The 20,551-nt window shown below is 36.0% G+C and overlaps 1 protein-coding gene across 3 annotated transcripts in view; it reads left to right on the forward strand.

The window, feature by feature from the left end:
* Nucleotides 1-15,009, forward strand: part of dlg5a (discs, large homolog 5a (Drosophila)) — a 211,297-nt gene extending 196,288 nt beyond the window's left edge. For all 3 annotated transcript variants that reach the window (XM_061911763.1, XM_061911764.1, XM_061911765.1), the window contains 3 exons: nucleotides 1-75; nucleotides 2,242-2,351; nucleotides 7,688-15,009. The exon at nucleotides 1-75 is cut by the window's left edge and continues 35 nt beyond it. In XM_061911763.1, coding sequence (XP_061767747.1) covers nucleotides 1-75; nucleotides 2,242-2,351; nucleotides 7,688-7,791 — 289 coding nt within the window. In that variant the 3' untranslated portion in view covers nucleotides 7,792-15,009. The remainder of the gene's footprint in view (nucleotides 76-2,241; nucleotides 2,352-7,687) is intronic.
* The last annotated feature ends 5,542 nt before the right edge of the window (nucleotides 15,010-20,551 follow it).

Raw genomic sequence — 20,551 nt, forward strand, 5'->3', positions numbered from 1 at the left:
CATCGAGAGACTGCACAGCGTTCACATTTATCCTATTGTGGTCTTTGTGCGCTACAAAAACGCCAAGCAGATCAAGTAAGTGGGAAAATGTTTTGTACACAAGGTTGAGACTTTATTGGTATCACTCTGACACGGATTTTTATTGCCAAATAGTGTTGTACTGATACCATTATTTTGGTACCGGTACAAAAAAGTATCTCGATACTTTTCGGTATTTTTAGATACTTTTCTATATAAAGGGGACCACAAAAATAGCATTATTTTAACAAAAATTTGCGTTATTTTAACAAAAAATTGCGTTATTTTAACAAAAAATTGCGTTATTTTAACAAAAAATTGCGTTATTTTAACAAAAAAATCGCGTTATTTTAACAAAAAATCTTAAGGTACATTAAGTGAAGTGTATTTTATTTATATAGCGCTTTTTCTCTAGTGACTCAAAGCGCTTTTACATAGTGAAACCCAACATCTAAGTTACATACAGGTATAGCTCGGTTGGTAGAGTGGCCGTGCCAGCAACTTGAGGGTTGCAGGTTTGATTCCCGCTTGTGCCATCCTAGTCACTGCCGTTGTGTCCTTGGGCAAGACACTTTACCCACCTGCTCCCAGTGCCACCCACACTGGTTTAAATGTCACTTAGATATTGGGTTTCACTATGTAAAGCGCTTTGAGTCACTAGAGAAAAGCGCTATATAAATATAATTCACTTCACTTCACTTCTCGATACTTTTCGGTATTTTTAGATACTTTTCTATATAAAGGGGACCACAAAAAATTGCGTTATTTTAACCAAAAATTGCGTTATTTTAACAAAAAAATCGCGTTATTTTAACAAAAAATCTTAGGGTACATTAAGTGAAGTGTATTTTATTTATATAGCGCTTTTTCTCTAGTGACTCAAAGCGCTTTTACATAGTGAAACCCAATATCTACGTTACATACAGGTATAGCTCGGTTGGTAGAGCGGCCGTGCCAGCAACTTGAGGGTTGCAGGTTCGATTCCCGCTTCCGCCATCCTAGTCACTGCCGTTGTGTCCTTGGGCAAGACACTTTACCCACCTGCTCCCAGTGCCATCCACACTGGTTTAAATGTCACTTAGATATTGGGTTTCACTATGTAAAGCGCTTTGAGTCACTAGAGAAAAGCGCTATATAAATATAATTCACTTCACTTCTCGATACTTTTCGCTATTTTTAGATACTTTTCTATATAAAGGGGACCACAAAAAATTGCGTTATTTTAACCAAAAATTGCGTTATTTTAACAAAAAAATCGCGTTATTTTAACAAAAAATCTTAGGGTACATTAAGTGAAGTGTATTTTATTTATATAGCGCTTTTTCTCTAGTGACTCAAAGCGCTTTTACATAGTGAAACCCAATATCTACGTTACATACAGGTATAGCTCGGTTGGTAGAGCGGCCGTGCCAGCAACTTGAGGGTTGCAGGTTCGATTCCCGCTTCCGCCATCCTAGTCACTGCCGTTGTGTCCTTGGGCAAGACACTTTACCCACCTGCTCCCAGTGCCATCCACACTGGTTTAAATGTCACTTAGATATTGGGTTTCACTATGTAAAGCGCTTTGAGTCACTAGAGAAAAGCGCTATATAAATATAATTCACTTCACTTCTCGATACTTTTCGCTATTTTTAGATACTTTTCTATATAAAGGGGACCACAAAAAATTGCGTTATTTTAACCAAAAATTGCGTTATTTTAACAAAAAAATCGCGTTATTTTAACAAAAAATCTTAGGGTACATTAAGTGAAGTGTATTTTATTTATATAGCGCTTTTTCTCTAGTGACTCAAAGCGCTTTTACATAGTGAAACCCAATATCTACGTTACATACAGGTATAGCTCGGTTGGTAGAGTGGCCGTGCCAGCAACTTGAGGGTTGCAGGTTCGATTCCTGCTTCTGCCATCCTAGTCACTGCCGTTGTGTCCTTGGGCAAGACACTTTACCCACCTGCTCCCAGTGCCACCCACACTGGTTTAAATGTAACTTAGATATTGGGTTTCACTATGTAAAGCGCTTTGAGTCACTAGAGAAAAGCGCTATATAAATATAATTCATTTCACTTCACACATTTAAACCAGTGTGGGTGGCACTGGGAGCAGGTGGGTAAAGTGTCTTGCCCAAGGACACAACAGCAGTGACTGGATTGATGGATTGTTTCTATTGATCAGTAGAGAATGATGTTTGGGAGTCAAGGTCACATGTACTTCAACCTTCCACAGGGAGCAGAAAGATCCTGTCTACCTGCGGGATAAAGTCTCTCAGAAACATTCCAAGGAGCAGTTTGAAAGTGCGCAGAAGATCGAGCAGGACTACAGCAAGTTCTTCACAGGTGTGTGTGTGTGTGTGTGTGTGTGTGTGTGTGTGTGTGTGTGTGTGTGTGTGTGTGTGTGTGTGTGTGTGTGTGTGTGTGTGTGTGTGTGTGTGTGTGTGTGTGTGTGTGTGTGTGTGTGTGTTCTTGTATTTCTACTCTACCTGAGACATCAAGGAAAAGTAGCGTCCATATGAGGACCGGTGAACAAGTGAGGACATAAGTCATGGTCCCAATACGTAAAACCATTACATCTAATAGAGAATGTCTCATTTGCACCCCTGGTGGTGAAATCTATTATCATTAGGGTGGTCCCAAAATGGAGGGAATTTTCAAATTGAGTGTTCCCCCTTTGGTCAACATATGAAATAACAAGTGTGTTTAGGAAATTGAAATGTACCCCCTTAGGCCAAAATTTTGGTCAACATATGAAATAACAAGTGTGTTTAGGAAATTGAAATGTACCCCCTTAGGCCAAAAGTTTGGTCAACATATGAAATAACAATTGTGTTTAGGGAATTGAAATGTACCCCCGAGGGCCAAAATTTTGGTTAATATATGAAATAACAAGTGTGTTTAGGAAATTGAAATGTACCCCTTTAGGCCAAAATCAAAAATAAAATGAATTAAAAATGTATAAAGAGACATACTGTAATAACTTGAAGTAAATATTAAAGATTAAAAACCGATTACAAAAAAAATAACTAAAAGCTTACCTTTTTTATATTTGAATAGTATCTATACATTAGTAATGTTGTAAATACACATCTTTATATATCTAGAAAGGGTGGTCCTAAAGAGGTAGGCATTTTTTTGTAAGTCTCAAGAAGGTAAGAAATACAAGAATGTGTGTGTGTGTGTGTGTGTGTGTGTGTGTGTGTGTGTGTGTGTGCGTGTGTGTGTGTGTGTGTGTGTGTGTGTGTGTGTGTGTTGTATTTCTACCCTTCTTGAGACATCAAGGAAAAGTAGCGTCCATATGAGGACCGGTGAACAAGTGAGGAAATAAGTCATGGTCCCAATACGGAAAACCATTACATCTAAAAGAGAATGTCTCATTTGCACCCCTGGTGGTGAAATCTATTATCATTAGGGTGGTCCCAAAATGGAGGGAATTTTCAAATTGAGTGTTCCCCCTTTGGTCAACATATGAAATAACAAGTGTGTTTAGGAAATTGAAATGTAAACCCTTAGGCCAAAATGTTGGTCAACATATGAAATAACAAGTGTGTTTAGGAAATTGAAATGTACCCCCTTAGGCCAAAAGTTTGGTCAACATATGAAATAACAAGTGTGTTTAGGAAATTGAAATGTACCCCTTTAGGCCAAAATTAATAATAAAATAAATTAAAAATGTATAAAGAGACAAACAGTAATAACTTGAAGTAAATATTAAAGATTAAAAACCGATTACAAAAAAAAAATAACTAAAAGCTTACCTTTTTTATATTTGCATAGTATGTATATATTAATAATGTTGTAAATACACATCTTTATATATCTAGAAAGGCTGGTCCTATAGAGGGAGGCATTTTTTGTAAGTCTCAAGAAGGTAAGAAATACAAGAATGTGTGTGTGTGTGTGTGTGTGTGTGTGTGTGTGTGTGTGTGTGTGTGTGTGTGTGTGTGTGTGTGTGTGTGTGTGTGTGTGTGTGTGTGTGTGTTGTATTTCTACCCTTCTGGAGACATCAACAAGGAAAAGTAGCGTCCATATGAGGACCGGTGAACAAGTGAGGACATAAGTCATGGTCCCAATACGTAAAACCATTGCATCTAATAGAGAATGTCTCATTTGCACCCCTGGTGGTGAAATATATCAACATTAGGGTGGTCCCTAAAAGGAGGGAATTTTCAAATTGAGTGTTCCCCCTTTGTTCAACATATGAAATAACAAGTGTGTTTAGGGAATATAAATGTACCCCCTTAGGCCAAAAGTTTGGTCAACATATGAAATAAGTGTGTTTAGGGAATTGAAATGTACCCCCTTAGGCCCAAATTTTGGTCAACATATGAAAAAACAAGTGTGTTTAGGAAATTGAAATGTACCCCTTTAGGCCAAAATTAAAAATAAAATGAATTAAAAATGTATAAAGAGACATACTGTAATAACTTGAAGTAAATATTAAAGATTAAAAACCGATTACAAAAAAAATAACTAAAAGCTTACCTTTTTTATATTTGCATAGTATGTATATATTAGTAATGTTGTAAATACACATCTTTATATATCTAGAAAGGCTGGTCCTAAAGAGGTAGGCATTTTTTTGTAAGTCTCAAGAAGGTAAGAAATACAAGAATGTATGTGTGTGTGTGTGTGTGTGTGTGTGTGTGTGTGTGTGTGTGTGTGTGTGTGTGTGTGTGTGTGTGTGTGTGTTGTATTTCTACCCTTCTTGTGACATCAACAAGTAAAAGTAGCGGCCATATGAGGACTGGTGAACAAGTGAGGACATAAGTCATGGTCCCAATACGGAAAACCATTACATCTAATAGAGAATGTCTCATTTGCACCCCTGGTGGTGAAATATATCAACATTAGGGTGGTCCCAAAAAGGAGGGAATTTTCAAATTGAGTGTTCCCCCTTTGGTCAACATATGAAATAACAAGTTTGTTTAGGAAATTGAAATGTACCCCCTTAGGCCCAAATGTTGGTCAACATATGAAATAACAAGTGTGTTTAGGGAATTGAAATGTACCCCCTTAGGCCAAAATTTTGGTCAACATATGAAATAACAAGTGTGTTTAGGAAATTGAAATGTACCCCTTTAGGCCAAAATTAATAATAAAATAAATTAAAAATGTATAAAGAGACATACTGTAATAACTTGAAGTAAATATTAAAGATTAAAAACCGATTACAAAAAATAAAATAACTAAAAGCTTACCTTTTTTATATTTGCATAGTATGTATATATTAATAATGTTGTAAATACACATATTTATATATCTAGAAAGGCTGGTCCTAAAGAGGGAGGCATTTTTTTGTAAGTCTCAAGAAGGTAAGAAATACAAGAATGTGTGTGTGTGTGTGTGTGTGTGTGTTGTATTTCTACCCTTCTTGAGACATCAAGGAAAAGTAGCGTCCATATGAGGACCGGTGAACAAGTGAGGACATAAGTCATGGTCCCAATACAGAAAACCATTACATCTAATAGAGAATGTCTCATTTGCACCCCTGGTGGTGAAATCTATTATCATTAGGGTGGTCCCAAAATGGAGGGAATTTTCAAATTGAGTGTTCCCCCTTTGGTCAACATATGAAATAACAAGTGTGTTTAGGAAATTGAAATGTACCCCCTTAGGCCCAAATTTTGGTCAACATATGAAATAACAAGTGTGTTTAGGAAATTGAAATGTACCCCCTTAGGCCAAAAGTTTGGTCAACATATGAAATAACAAGTGTGTTTAGGAAATTGAAATGTACCCCCTTAGGCCAAAATTTTGGTCAACATATGAAATAAGTGTGTTTAGGAAATTGAAATGTACCCTTTTAGGCCAAAATTAATAATAAAATAAATAAAAAATGTATAAAGAGGCATACTGTAATAACTTGAAGTAAATATTAAAGATTAAAAACCGATTACAAAAAAAAAATAACTAAAAGCTTACGTTTTTTATGTTTGCATAGTATGTATATATTAATAATGTTGTAAATACACATATTTATATATCTAGAAAGGGTGGTCCTAAAGAGGTAGGCATTTTTTTGTAAGTCTCAAGAAGGTAAGAACTACAAGAGAGTGTGTGTGTGTGTGTGTGTGTGTGTGTGTGTGTGTGTGTGTGTGTGTGTGTGTGTGTGTTGTATTTCTACCCTTCTTGAGACATCAAGGAAAAGTAGCGTCCATATGAGGACCGGTGAACAAGTGAGGACATAAGTCATGGTCCCAATACGGAAAACCATTGCATCTAATAGAGAATGTCTCATTTGCACCCCTGGTGGTGAAATATATTATCATTAGGGTGGTCCCAAAAAGGAGGGAATTTTCAAATTGAGTGTTCCCCCTTTGGTCAACATATGAAATAACAAGTGTGTTTAGGAAATTGAAATGTAAACCCTTAGGCCAAAATGTTGGTCAACATATGAAATAAGTGTGTTTAGGACATTTAAATGTACCCCCTTAGGCCCAAATTTTGGTCAACATATGAAATAACAAGTGTGTCTAGGGAATTGAAATGTACCCCCTTAGGCCCAAATTTTGGTCAACATATGAAATAACAAGTGCGTTTAGGAAATTGAAATGTACCCCTTTAGGCCAAAATTAACAATAAAATAAATTAAAAATGTATAAAGAGATATACTGTAATAACTTGAAGTAAATATTAAAGATTAAAAACCGATTACAAAAAAATAAAATAACTAAAAGCTTACCTTTTTTATATTTGCATAGTATGTATATATTATTGTTGTAAATACACATCTTTATATGTCTAGAAAGGCTGGTCCTAAAGAGGTAGGCATTTTTTGTAAGTCTCAAGAAGGTAAGAAATACAAGAGTGTTTGTGTGTGTGTGTGTGTGTGTGTGTGTGTGTGTGTGTGTTCTTGTATTTCTACTCTACCTGAGACATCAAGGAAAAGTAGCGTCCATATAAGGACCGGTGAACAAGTGAGGACATAAGTCATGGTCCCAATACAGAAAACCATTACATCTAATAGAGAATGTCTCATTTGCACCCCTGGTGGTGAAATCTATTATCATTAGGGTGGTCCCAAAAAGGAGGGAATTTTCAAATTGAGTGTTCCCCCTTTGTTCAACATATGAAATAACAAGTGTGTTTAGGGAATTGAAATGTACCCCCTTAAGCCAAAATTTTGGTCAACATATGAAATAACAAGTGTGTTTAGGGAATTAAAATGTACCCCCTTAGGCCAAAAGTTTGGTCAACATATGAAATAACAAGTGTGTTTAGGAAATTGAAATGCGCTCCCTTAGGCCAAAATTAATAATAAAATAAAATAAAAATGTATAAAGACTTACTGTAATAACTTGAAGTAAATATTAAAGATTAAAAAACGATTACAAAAAATTAAAATAACTAAAATCTTACCTTTTTTATATTTGCATAGTATGTATATATTAGTAATGTTGTAAATACACATATTTATATATCTAGAAAGGCTGGTCCTAAAGAGGTAGGCATTTTTTTGTAAGTCTCAAGAAGGTAAGAAATACAAGTGTGTGCGTGCGTACGTGCGTGCGTGCGAGCGTGCGTGCGTGCGAGCGTGCGAGCGTGCGTGCGTGCGAGCGTGCGTGCGAGCGTGCGTGCGTGCGTGCGTGCGTGCGTGCGTGCGTGCGAGCGTGCGTGCGTGCGTGCGTGCGAGCGTGCATGCGTGCGTTGACTTAATGCCACGTGTGTCTTTGCAGGTATCGTCCAGGGCGGCTCCCTCCCTTACATTTGCACTCAGATCACCACCATAGTGGATCAAGAACAAAGTAAAGTCCTGTGGACTCCACTTGGCTGCCCCTAGTGGACCAGGGTGGCACTCATCCCAAACACACACGCACACACACACACACACACACAGCAAGTAAACCCCAGTCACACACTAACCAGCTACACTATCTCAATTGTCGCTGTCTAGTTTTCCTCATTTCATGTCAGTACTGAAGAGACTCAAAGTGATCCCGCGTGTCCTCCCCCAAAGATACTTTAGTCCCCACACCCAAAAAAATGTGTGTTTTTTGTGTGTCTTCTGTGTCTCTTCACTCTCTTTAACTATACTGTCCAACAGTCTCCCACTTGCCTTTACCTCCTCTGCACACTAACTATAACACTAATCATGCTCACACACACACACACACACACACACACACACACACACACACACACACACACACACACACACCCTTAGGGCCGCACTGAAAAACACTGAAAAAACAGACAAGAATAAAGTTGTTATATTGTTATTTAAAAGCTATTACAATAATAAAATCATGTATTTAGTGTTATTTTTAATGAAAATAAGGTTCGAATTTTACAAGAATAACATCATTGGGTAGTGAATAAAGTCCAAATTCCCACCTTAGTCTGAAAAGCAACGTGCCATAAACAGCTACTGTATTTCTCGGAGTATAAGTCGCACCTGCTGAAAATGCATAATAAAGAAGGAAAAAATCATATATAAGTCGCACTGGAGTATAAGTCGCATTTTTTGGGGAAATTTATTTGATAAAAGCCAACACCAAGAATAGACATTTGATAGGCAATTTAAAATAAATAAAGAATAGTGAACAACAGGCTGAATAAGTGTACGTTATATGAGGCATAAATAACCTAACATATTATGGTATAGCATGTTCTATAACATATAGAACATTCTATACCTTTACCAAACTATCTCTCACTCCTAATCCATAAATCCCATGAAATCTTACACGTCTAGTCTCTTACGTGAATGAGCTAAATAATATTGTTTGATATTTTACGGTAATGTGTTAATAATCTCACATATAAGTCGCGCCTGAGTATAAGTCGCACCCCTGGCCAAACTATGAAAAAACTGCGACTTATAGACCGAAAAATACGGGATATGTTTATGATATCCTTTTTTTATATATATATTTACATTACAGGCCAAAAGTTTGGACACATCTTCTCATTTCAATGAGTTTTTTTTTATTTTCATGACTATTTACATGAAAATAGTGAGGCGGTATAGCTCGGTTGGTAGAGTGGCCGTGCCAGCAACTTGAGGGTTGCAGGTTCGATTCCCGCTTCCGCCATCCTTGTCACTGCCGTTGTGTCCTTGGGCAAGACACTTTACCCACCTGCTCCCAGTGCCACCCACACTGGTTTAAATGTAACTTAGATATTGGGTTTCACTATGTAAAGCGCTTTGAGTCACTTGAGAAAAGCGCTATATAAATATAATTCACTTCACTTCACTTCTCGATACTTTTCGGTATTTTTAGATACTTTTCTATATAAAGGGGACCACATAAAATTGCGTTATTTTAACAAAAAATTGCGTTATTTTAACAAAAAATTGCGTTATTTTAACAAAGAATCTTAGGGCACATTAAGTGAAGTGTATTTTATTTATATAGCGCTTTTTCTCTAGTGACTCAAAGCGCTTTTTTGCATAGTGAAACCCAATATCTACGTTACATACAGGTATAGCTCGGTTGGTAGAGTGGCCGTGCCAGCAACTTGAGGGTTGCAGGTTCGATTCCCGCTTCCGCCATCCTAGTCACTGCCATTGTGTCCTTGGGCAAGACACTTTACCCACCTGCTCCCAGTGCCACCCACACTGCTTTAAATTGGGTTTCACTATGTAAAGCGCTTTGAGTCACTTAAGAAAAGCGCTATATAAATATAATTCACTTCACTTCACTTCTCGATACTTTTCGGTATTTTTAGATACTTTTCTATATAAAGGGGACCACAAAAAATTGCGTTATTTTAACAAAAAATTGCGTTATTTTAACAAAAAATTGCGTTATTTTAACAAAAAATCTTAGGGTACATTAAGTGAAGTGTATTTTATTTATATAGCGCTTTTTCTCTAGTGACTCAAAGCGCTTTTACATAGTGAAACCCAATATCTAAGTTACATACAGGTATAGCTCGGTTGGTAGAGTGGCCGTGCCAGCAACTTGAGGGTTGCAGGTTCGATTCCCGCTTGTGCCATCCTAGTTAGTCACTGCCGTCGTGGCCTTGGGCAAGACACTTTACCCACCTGCTCCCAGTGCCACCCACACTGGTTTAAATGTAACTTAGATACTGGGTTTCACTATGTAAAGTGCTTTGAGTCACTAGAGAAAAGCGCTATATAAATATAATTCACTTCACACAATGGAAGAGGGGTTAGTGGATTTGTTTTAAATACTGTAAAAATGTTTTCTTTTTTTTTTAAAAAGGCATATTTTTCCCTATTCATGTCCATTTTGTTTCTCCATTTTTGGTCAGGAAAGTGAAATTTATTCCCAAAGAAGAAAAATAATTTGATAAATAGGAATAAGGGGGGGTGGTGGTTCCTCTCTTTAAGAAGGGGGACCGGAGGGTGTGTTCCAACTATGGTGGGATCACACTCCTCAGCCTTCCCGGTAAGGTTTATTCAGGTGTACTAGAGAGGAGGCTACGCCGGATAGTGGAACCTCGGATTCAGGAGGAACAGTGTGGTTTTCGTCCTGGTCGTGGAACTGTGGACCAGCTCTATACTCTCGGCAGGGTTCTTGAGGGTGCATGGGAGTTTGCCCAACCAGTCTACATGTGCTTTGTGGACTTGGAGAAGGCATTGGACCGTGTGGGGAGTGCTCAGAGAGTATGGGGTATCGGACTGTCTTATTGTGGCGGTCCACTCCCTGTATGATCAGTGTCAGAACTTGGTCCGCATTGCTGGCAGTAAGTCGAACACATTTCCAGTGAGGGTTGGACTCCGCCAAGGCTGTCCTTTGTCACCCATTCTGTTCATAACTTTTATGGACAGAATTTCTAGGCGCAGTCAAGGCGTTGAGGGGTTCCGGTTTGGTGGCCGCAGGATTAGGTCTCTGCTTTTTGCAGATCATGTGGTCCTGATGGCTTCATCTGACCAGGATCTTCAGCTCTGACTGGATCGGTTCGCAGCCGAGTGTGAAGCGACCGGAATGAGAATCAGCACCTCCAAGTCCATGGTTCTCGCCCGGAAAAGGGTGGAGTGCCATCTCCGGGTTGGGGAGGAGACCCTGCCCCAAGTGGAGGAGTTCAAGTACCTCGGAGTCTTGTTCACGAGTGAGGGAAGAGTGGATCGTGAGATCGACAGGCGGATCGGTGCGGCGTCTTCAGTAATGCGGACGTTGTACCGATCCGTTGTGGTGAAGAAGGAGCTGAGCCGGAAGGTAAAGCTCTCAATTTACCGGTCGATCTACGTTCCCATCCTCACCTATGGTCATGAGCTTTGGGTCATGACCGAAAGGATAAGATCACGGGTACAAGCGGCCCAAATGAGTTTGGGGCTCTCCCTTAGAGATAGGGTGAGAAGCTCTGCCATCCGGGAGGAACTCAAAGTAAAGCCGCTGCTCCTCCACATCGAGAGGAGCCAGATGAGGTGGTTCGGGCATCTGGTCAGGATGCCACTCGAACACCTCCTAGGGCACGTCCAACCGGTAGGAGGCCACGGGGAAGACCCAGGACACGTTGGGAAGACTATGTCTCCCGGCTGGCCTGGGAACGCCTCGGGATCCCCCGGGAAGAGCTAGACGAAGTGGCTGGGGAGAGGGAAGTCTGGGTTTCCCTGCTTAGGCTGTTGCCCCCGCGACCCGACCTCGGATAAGCGGAAGATGATGGATGGATGGATGGAAATAGGAATGAAGACGTAATATTGTAAGGGGGAAAAAAAAATACCTTTTTAATAGTAATATTACAACTTTATATCCACTAAACGAGCGACTATTTTTTTTTTGTGTGTTTTTGTTTTTGGTGTGGCCCTTCTTGATATTTCTGCATCCTGACCTTTGTGTTGGTGTGTGAAAGTGGTCGTGTGACACTCGTGAAGAGCAGTTGAATGAGGGTTCTTGAAAAGAAGGATAAAAACCACTGAAATATTCTCGATTGCTAAAACAAAGTAGATACGGGAAATATCGCCCGAAGTAAGACATGAAACTGCTGCAGGAAAATACCAAAACCACCAAAATAGGAGGGCAAGACAAGAACTAAAACAGGTTGAAAAACACTGAACTCGAGGCAACTTGCGGACAAAATCAAGAAACGTGAAGTTTGCATAATTCAAACGTCTTCAAAGCTCTGATATCAATCAATCAATCAATCAATGTTTATTTATATAGCCCCAAATCACAAATGTCTCAAAGGACTGCACAAATCATTACGACTACAACATCCTCGGAAGAACCCACAAAAGGGCAAGGAAAACTCACACCCAGTGGGCAGGGAGAATTCACATCCAGTGGGACGCCAGTGACAATGCTGACTATGAGAAACCTTGGAGAGGACCTCAGATGTGGGCAACCCCCACCCCCTCTAGGGGACCGAAAGCAATGGATGTCGAGCGGGTCTAACATGATACTGTGAAAGTTCAATCCATAGTGGCTCCAACACAGCCGCGAGAGTTCAGTTCAAAGCGGATCTAAGACATCAGCGAGAGTCCCGTCCACAGGAAACCATCTCAAGCGGAGGCGGACCAGCAGCGTAGAGATGTCCCCAACCGATACACAGGCGAGCGGTCCATCCTGGGTCTCGACTCTGGACAGCCAATACTTCATCCATGGTCATCGGACCACAAGGGAGGGGGGGACATAGGAGAAAGAATAGAAGCGGCAGATCAACTGGTCTAAAAAGGAGGTCTATTTAAAGGCTAGAGTATACAGATGAGTTTTAAGGTGAGACTTAAATGCTTCTGTTAAATGTTGATTGGCAACACTAAAATGGGCCCTAGTGTGTGAATGTTGTCTGTCTATCTGTGTTGGCCCTGCGATGAGGTAGCGACTTGTCCAGGGTGTACCCCGCCTTCCGCCCGATTGTAGCTGAGATAGGCGCCAGCGCTCCCCGCGACCCCGAAAGGGAATAAGCGGTAGAAAATGGATGGATGGATGGACTATACTTGGAGCAAATATCACAAATGTCTCAAAGGACTGCACAAATCATTACGACTACAACATCCTCGGAAGAACCCACAAAAGGGCAAGGAAAACTCACACCCAGTGGGCAGGGAGAATTCACATCCAGTGGGACGCCAGTGACAATGCTGACTATGAGAAACCTTGGAGAGGACTTCAGATGTGGGCAACCCCCCCCCCCCTCTAGGGGACCGAAAGCAATGGATGTCGAGCGGGTCTAACATGATACTGTGAAAGTTCAATCCATAGTGGCTCCAACACAGCCGCGAGAGTTCAGTTCAAAGCGGATCCAAGACAGCAGCGAGAGTCCCGTCCACAGGAAACCATCTCAAGCGGAGGCGGATCAGCAGCGTAGAGATGTCCCCAACCGATACACAGGCAAGCGGTCCATCCTGGGTCCCGACGAGCGGTCCATCCTGGGTCTCGACTCTGGACAGCCAGTACTTCATCCATGGTCATCGGACGGGACATAGGAGAAAGAAAAGAAGCGGCAGATCAACTGGTCTAAAAAGGAGGTCTATTTAAAGGCTAGAGTATACAGATGAGTTTTAAGGTGAGACTTAAATGCTTCTGTTAAATGTTGATTGGCAACACTAAATGGTCCCTAGTGTGTGAATGTTGTCTGTCTATCTGTGTTGGCCCTGCGATGAGGTGGCGACTTGTCCAGGGTGTACCCCGCCTTCCGCCCGATTGTAGCTGAGATAGGCGCCAGCGCTCCCCGCGACCCCTAAAGGGAATAAGCGGTAGAAAATAGATGGATGGATGGACTATACTTGGAGCAAATATCACAAATGTCTCAAAGGTCTGCACGAATCATTACGACTACAACATCCTCGGAAGAACCCACAAAAGGGCAAGGAAAACTCACACCCAGTGGGCAGGGAGAATTCTGTGACAATGCTGACTATGTGAAACCTTGGAGAGGACCTCAGATGTGGGCAAACCCCCCACCTCTAGGGAAACCGAAAGCAATGGATGTCGAGCGGGTCCCTCAAAAGGACAGTAGCGTAGTAGCACCACCCCGTGACTATCAGCGCAAAAAAAAAACCAAGACATGTAGCTGCCAACAAACACCACCACACCTTTACTCTATGCATCGTCTTTCATCACTCCGTCGTCACGTAGCAGAGAGTGTTTTCACGGGCCTTTCGGAAGTGCCTTCGCCAGGAGACGCCTGGTCCACGGGCAGCTTGAAGGCTGATCCGAGATCAGTGCGGCGGGGGCGGCGAGCGCGTGTCAAATTTTTCTTTTCTTTTTGTATTTTTTTTGTTGTTTTTTCCCAAGGTAGTACGGGTTGAACTCCTCAGAATGAACTCCAGGGCTAAACACACCAATCCTTCCCTCTTTGACATGTATTAAGACTATAGAGTATGCAGATATACAGTATATATATACAAATAAATAAGAATACTATATATAAATATATATTACATGTATTTTGACCGGGTCACACACCTGGGAAGATCTGACAGTCCAGTTAGCATGTTTTATTTTTGTATTGTTTGTGCTTGCTTGTCAGTCAGGTGATGTTCTCATGAAAAGAAGCAACATTTGCAGGGTAACAACTGTAACTTTTCACTGTTATTTAAGTGGTTTTGTTGTTGGTTTTCCACACGGGAAGACACAAATATTCCCGCGTTCTGTTTTTCGTCGTGCCAAAATCCACTATTTTTTTTCCTTTGTTTTGTTCTGTTTTTTGCACTTGTTTAGCTGCAGGTTTCCAGTAAATTCTACAGTAGAAGGTACGAGCATTTCTACTGTAGCTCATCTATGTCACTTCCTTGCATTTCATTATCAAGAGCCTTTTTTTATTCTCCAGAGGGAAAAAAAAAAAAGAAAAAGTCTCATGAAATATTAAAAAAAAAAAAAAAAAAAGGGATTTATTCTTGCACAGTTTTTTTCAGAGGAAATGTGGTCCAGCAGTTTGACTATCGGGCTAAAAAGTACAAACGATACAGTTTGATGTTCCTATTTTTCTGTGTAGATAGCATGTTCTAGAAAGGAAGACGGAGGGTTGTACTTGGAGATAAAGTCAGGTACGGATTGAACCTCTTTGTATTCGCAGAATGTGATTTGTATGTCCAGACATTAACATGACAATAAAAGTCTTTTTTTTTGTCCGTATCACAATAAAATTCCCGAGTCATGGTGTTTATTTCACTCTATGCACACTTTATATTTGGAAACAAAAATACATGTTGCAACTTTTCCAAAATGTTTGACGCAGATGAAATTATTTTTAATATTAAATTATTTTAATATAAAAAAATATATATATATATATACATAGTTTTTGATATTCTGGTCTAAAAATTTATAAATATTAAACATACTAAACTTTTATTGTGAAAAAAAATAAACACTTTTACAAACATAACATTTAAATATATATATACATATAGATATATACATATAGATATAAAAATGTATATATATATATATATATATGTGTGTGTATATGTATGCATGTGTGTATATATACATGTATATATGTGTATATATACATGTATATATACATGTATATATGTATATATACATGTATATATGTACATATATGTGTATATATACATGTATATATATGTACATATACATGTATATATGTACATATATGTGTATATATACATGTGTATGTACATGTGTATATATACATGTGTATATATGTACATATACGTGTATATATGTATATATATGTGTATATATACATGTATATATGTCTATATATACATGTATATATGTACATATATGTGTATATATACATGTATATGTACATGTGTATATATACATGTGTATATATGTATACATGTATATATGTATATATACACGTGTATATATACATATATGTATACATGTATATATGTATGTATACACGTGTATATATACACGTGTATATATGTACATATACGTGTATATATGTATATATATGTGTATATATTTGTGTATATATATGTGTATATATACATGTATATATGTACATATATACATGCATATACAGGATATACATGTATATATGTGTATATATACATGTATATATACATATATATAAATACAAATATGTATAAATACATACATAATACACAGTTATATACATATTTTTTTCTTTATATATATATATACACAAGAATAAAACATTTCTAATTACGGTTTTTATTTTGGAATAAAAAAAATTCAACATTTTAGAAACAATATTTTTGTTATAAAAAAACTAAATTTAAAACCCAATTTTAAAAAAATATATCTTCAAAATACCTTTATCAGACTTTGTAATATAACACACACACACACACATATATATTTATTTATTTACATATATACAAACACACACAACAAAATTGTATAATATTACATTAAGAAAGTTTAGAATACATATTGAACATATGAACAAGATTTGTATATTAGGAAAATATTTAAAATGTAATTGTTGTGTTCGAAATAGTTAAAGATTTTGTCAAATAAAATCTTAAATGATGAAATTTAGAATTATTCTGATCTAGAAGAATTTTTTTATGTAGAATTTTAAATACTGTAAACATACAATTGATTGGAAACAGAACAATATTCAATAAAACAAATACTGCGCAGTATGTCAATATTTTAATTCTTCCAAATATAAAACACCTAATTCATTATATACTTTTTAAGCCAATATTTCAAGAAATATTCTTAAATGCAAAATATTTACACTTAAAGGGAACCTTGCTCACGTTTCATTACGTTAAAAAAAGAAATAATTACTTTTTATTAATGTTGTCAATGAAGTGTATTTTTCAATGTCCACGTGGTCTCCTTATAAGTCTTTATAGTTGCAAATATCGAAACTGAAACAAAGATTGTTGTCACTGGTGAACATTTCCAAATCTTCTGACGGATGACGCTGACATAACACCTGCTCCTTCATGACGTCATGGCGGCGGTCAAACATAAACACCAGAGCTTAGACTCGGGATGACGTCATGTTCGCTAACTATAGCTTCTGCTGTTTAAGGACGCTCTTCAACTTTCATCCTCAGTTTTTTGTTTTTTTTTTGTTTTTGCAGGACATTTTCCATGACTGGGAACATACACTAAAAATATCGATCATGTGAAAAAAACTGAAATATTAAACACTTTCAATTATTTAAAACTTTCATTTTTATACATAGTGTACAATATGTGTCCTTCCTTGGCAGTTCACTGTCTTGCCAGCAGGGGGAGCTTTTCAAGAATGCTGCATGAAATATGGCCACCTAAAGTATTAGAATTATTTTATATGTTTTTATTTATACATTTTAAAAATATAATAAAACATTTATGATATGCACAAAATAATTGTATACATCAATATTAAAATGCTGCTAATACAGTAGAAATAATTATAATACTTATGGAAATAATAAAAATTACCTTTATAACTTGTGCTAATAATAATAAAATTAATTGAAAAATATTTTTAAAAATATTTACAATTATTATTTTACTATAAAAGTGTTTTTATTCATAAATTTAAAAATAAAATAAAACATATGATAAGCGCAAAATAGTTTTATACATCAACATTATAATGTTAATACAATATAAATAATTATAATAGTTATAGAAATAATAAAAATAATAAAATTACTGTCACAACTACTGCTAATGGTAATAAAATTGATTGAAAAATATTTTGCAAAATATTTGTATTCATAACAATTTTATTATAAAAGTGTTTTTATTTATACATTTTGAAAATATAATAAAACATATATATGCGCAAAATTGTTTTATAGATCAACTTTATAATCTTGCTAATACAATATAAATCATATTTATGTAAAGAATAAAAATAATACAATTACCGTCACAACTACTGCAAATAATAATAAAATTGATTGAAAATATTTTTTAAAATATTTATATTTATAATGATAATTATTTTATTATGAGAATGTTTTTATTCATGAATTTAAAAAATATAATAAAACATATATGACATGCGCTAAATAGTTGTATACATCAACATTATAATGCTGCTAATACAATATAAATAATTATAATAGTTATGGAAATAATAAAAATAATACCATTTCCGTCACAAGTACTGCTGATCATAATACAATTGATAGAAAAATGTTTTAGAAAATATTTATGTTTGTAATGATAAATATTTTATTACAAATGTGTTTTTATTTATAAATTTTAAAAATATAATAAAACATATAGTATATGCTCAAAATGGTTTTATACATCAACATTATAATGCTGTTAATAGAATATAAACAATTTTAATTTTTTATGGAAATAATAAAAATAGTACAATTACCGTCACATCTACTGCTAATAAAAATAAAATTGATTGAAAATATTTTTTAAAATATATTTATAATTATTTTATTATAAAAATGTTTTTATTTATACATTTAAAAACATAATAAAGCATATATGATATGCGCAAAATAGTTTTATACATCAACATTATAATGCTGCAAATACAATAGAAATAATAGTAATAGTAATGAAAATAATAAAAATAATACAATTACCGTCACAACTACTGCTAATAAAAATACAATTGATTGAAAAATATTTAAAAAAATATTTATATTCACAATGATATTTATTTTATTCTAAAAGTGTTTTTATTTATAAATTTAAAAACATAATAAAGCATATAAGATATGCGCAAAATTGTTGTATACATCAACATTATAATGCTGCAAATACAATAGAAATAATTATAATAGTAATGGAAATAATAAAAATAATACAATTACCGTCACAACTACTGCTAATAATAATACAATTGATTGAAAAACATTTTTAAAAATATTCATATTTATAATGATATTTATTTTATTCTAAAAGTGTTTTTATTTATAAATTGAAAAACATAATAAAACATATATGATATACGCAAATTTGTTTTATACATCAACATTATAATGCTGCTAATACAATATATATAATTATAATAGTTATGGAAATAATAAAAATTATACAATTACCGTCACAACTACTACTAATACTAATACAATTGATTGAATTTTTTTTTTTAATATTTATATTTATAATGATAATCATAGTAATAAAAATGCATAAATTAACATGTATCAAGTACTAAAAAAATTGTAATAAAAGTAAATTTCATGTTGCAAGTATTACTACTACTACTAATGGTAACATTGTTTTAATCAAAATGATAAAATAATTATTCATGATGTAAAACTTGAAAAAAACAACATACTGAACATATATAATAAAATGTGTAAAAATTACCAAATCGGTTGAATATTAATAATAATAATAATTTAACGCGGAACCTCATTGACACACAATAATGATGACACTTTCTGAGTAGTATTTAACAAATGTGGAGTTGTGATAGTCCTCATTCATCCTTTTGGATCATTGTGTGCTTTGTGGCAACATTCTGACACTTTCTAAGGTCCAGCGACCTTTGACCCTGCCGGTTGAAATCTTGTGGAATAGAAACTGTAACCCTAATTTCCATCCCTCCATTTCCTACCGCTTGTCCCTGAGAATGTCCAAATAGAGCGTAGGACTAGTCCTACTATAATATTGAAGCTGACATCGAGGTCACCTTGCAGCCACAGGTGTCAGTGAACACCTGATTAGTTTCTTCTTCTACGCTTTGAATACCAGGATGTCTTCTTACTCCTCACAGCAGCCAGGATGTTTGTCACGGTGAAGTCCTTTGATGAAGTGAAGAATGGTGGTCGTTATGCAGAAATGAAGAGACAATTAATGCTGTCATTAAGAGAGGAAACATCATGCTTGATGAACACATCGTCGTTGCTGCAATTCATGTCATCGATCGACACCTGTGTCGCTGACCTTTGTTCCTGCAGCTGTGTGGAAGAAATGACAATCCTTTGTTGAACCATGTGACTTCTCTCAGCCAATTAGAACGGAGGTTTTGTGCATAGTGCAAAATATTCAAGATAGTAAAAAATTAATACAATATTACATAATTAATCCAATGATGCATCTTATAAACACACACATATATAGAGATAAACATATATATCATGTATATATATATATATATGAGGTTTTATGACGCACTAAATTCCTAATAAGCACTCGCGGAGATACTTCCAGATTGAAAATGTTGATTTATTTTCACAAACAAAAAATATTCACCGTGGTTGACTTCCTAAATAAGTTTATTTTTTATTCTTTCGAACCATTTTTGGAACGACAGAGTGGCCGTAACAGTAGTGCTCGATGCCGTGGTAGAGCGCAATATATATATATATATGTGTGTGTGTGGGAAAAATCACAAGACTACTTCATCTCTACAGAACTGTTTCATGATTAAATTTCCTGATGATTGAGGGAACCCCTCATGAAACAGTTCTGTAGAGATGAAGTAGTCTTGTGATTTTCCCCACACATACATATATATATGTATATATGTATGTATGTATATATATATATACTGTATATATATGTGTATGTATACTGTATATATATATGTGTGTGTGTATATATACACACACATATATATAAATATATGCACATATATATGTGTGTGTATATATATACATATATATATATGTGTTTATATATAATTATATATATTTAAATATATCAATCAATCATTGTTCATTTATTTAGCCCTAAATCACTAGTGTCTCAAAGGGCTGCACAAACCACTACGACATCCTCGGTAGGCCCACATAAGGGCAAGGAAAACTC

Source organism: Nerophis ophidion, linkage group LG09 (genome assembly GCF_033978795.1).
Source record: "Nerophis ophidion isolate RoL-2023_Sa linkage group LG09, RoL_Noph_v1.0, whole genome shotgun sequence".
NCBI classification, from domain to species: Eukaryota; Metazoa; Chordata; class Actinopteri; order Syngnathiformes; family Syngnathidae; genus Nerophis; species Nerophis ophidion.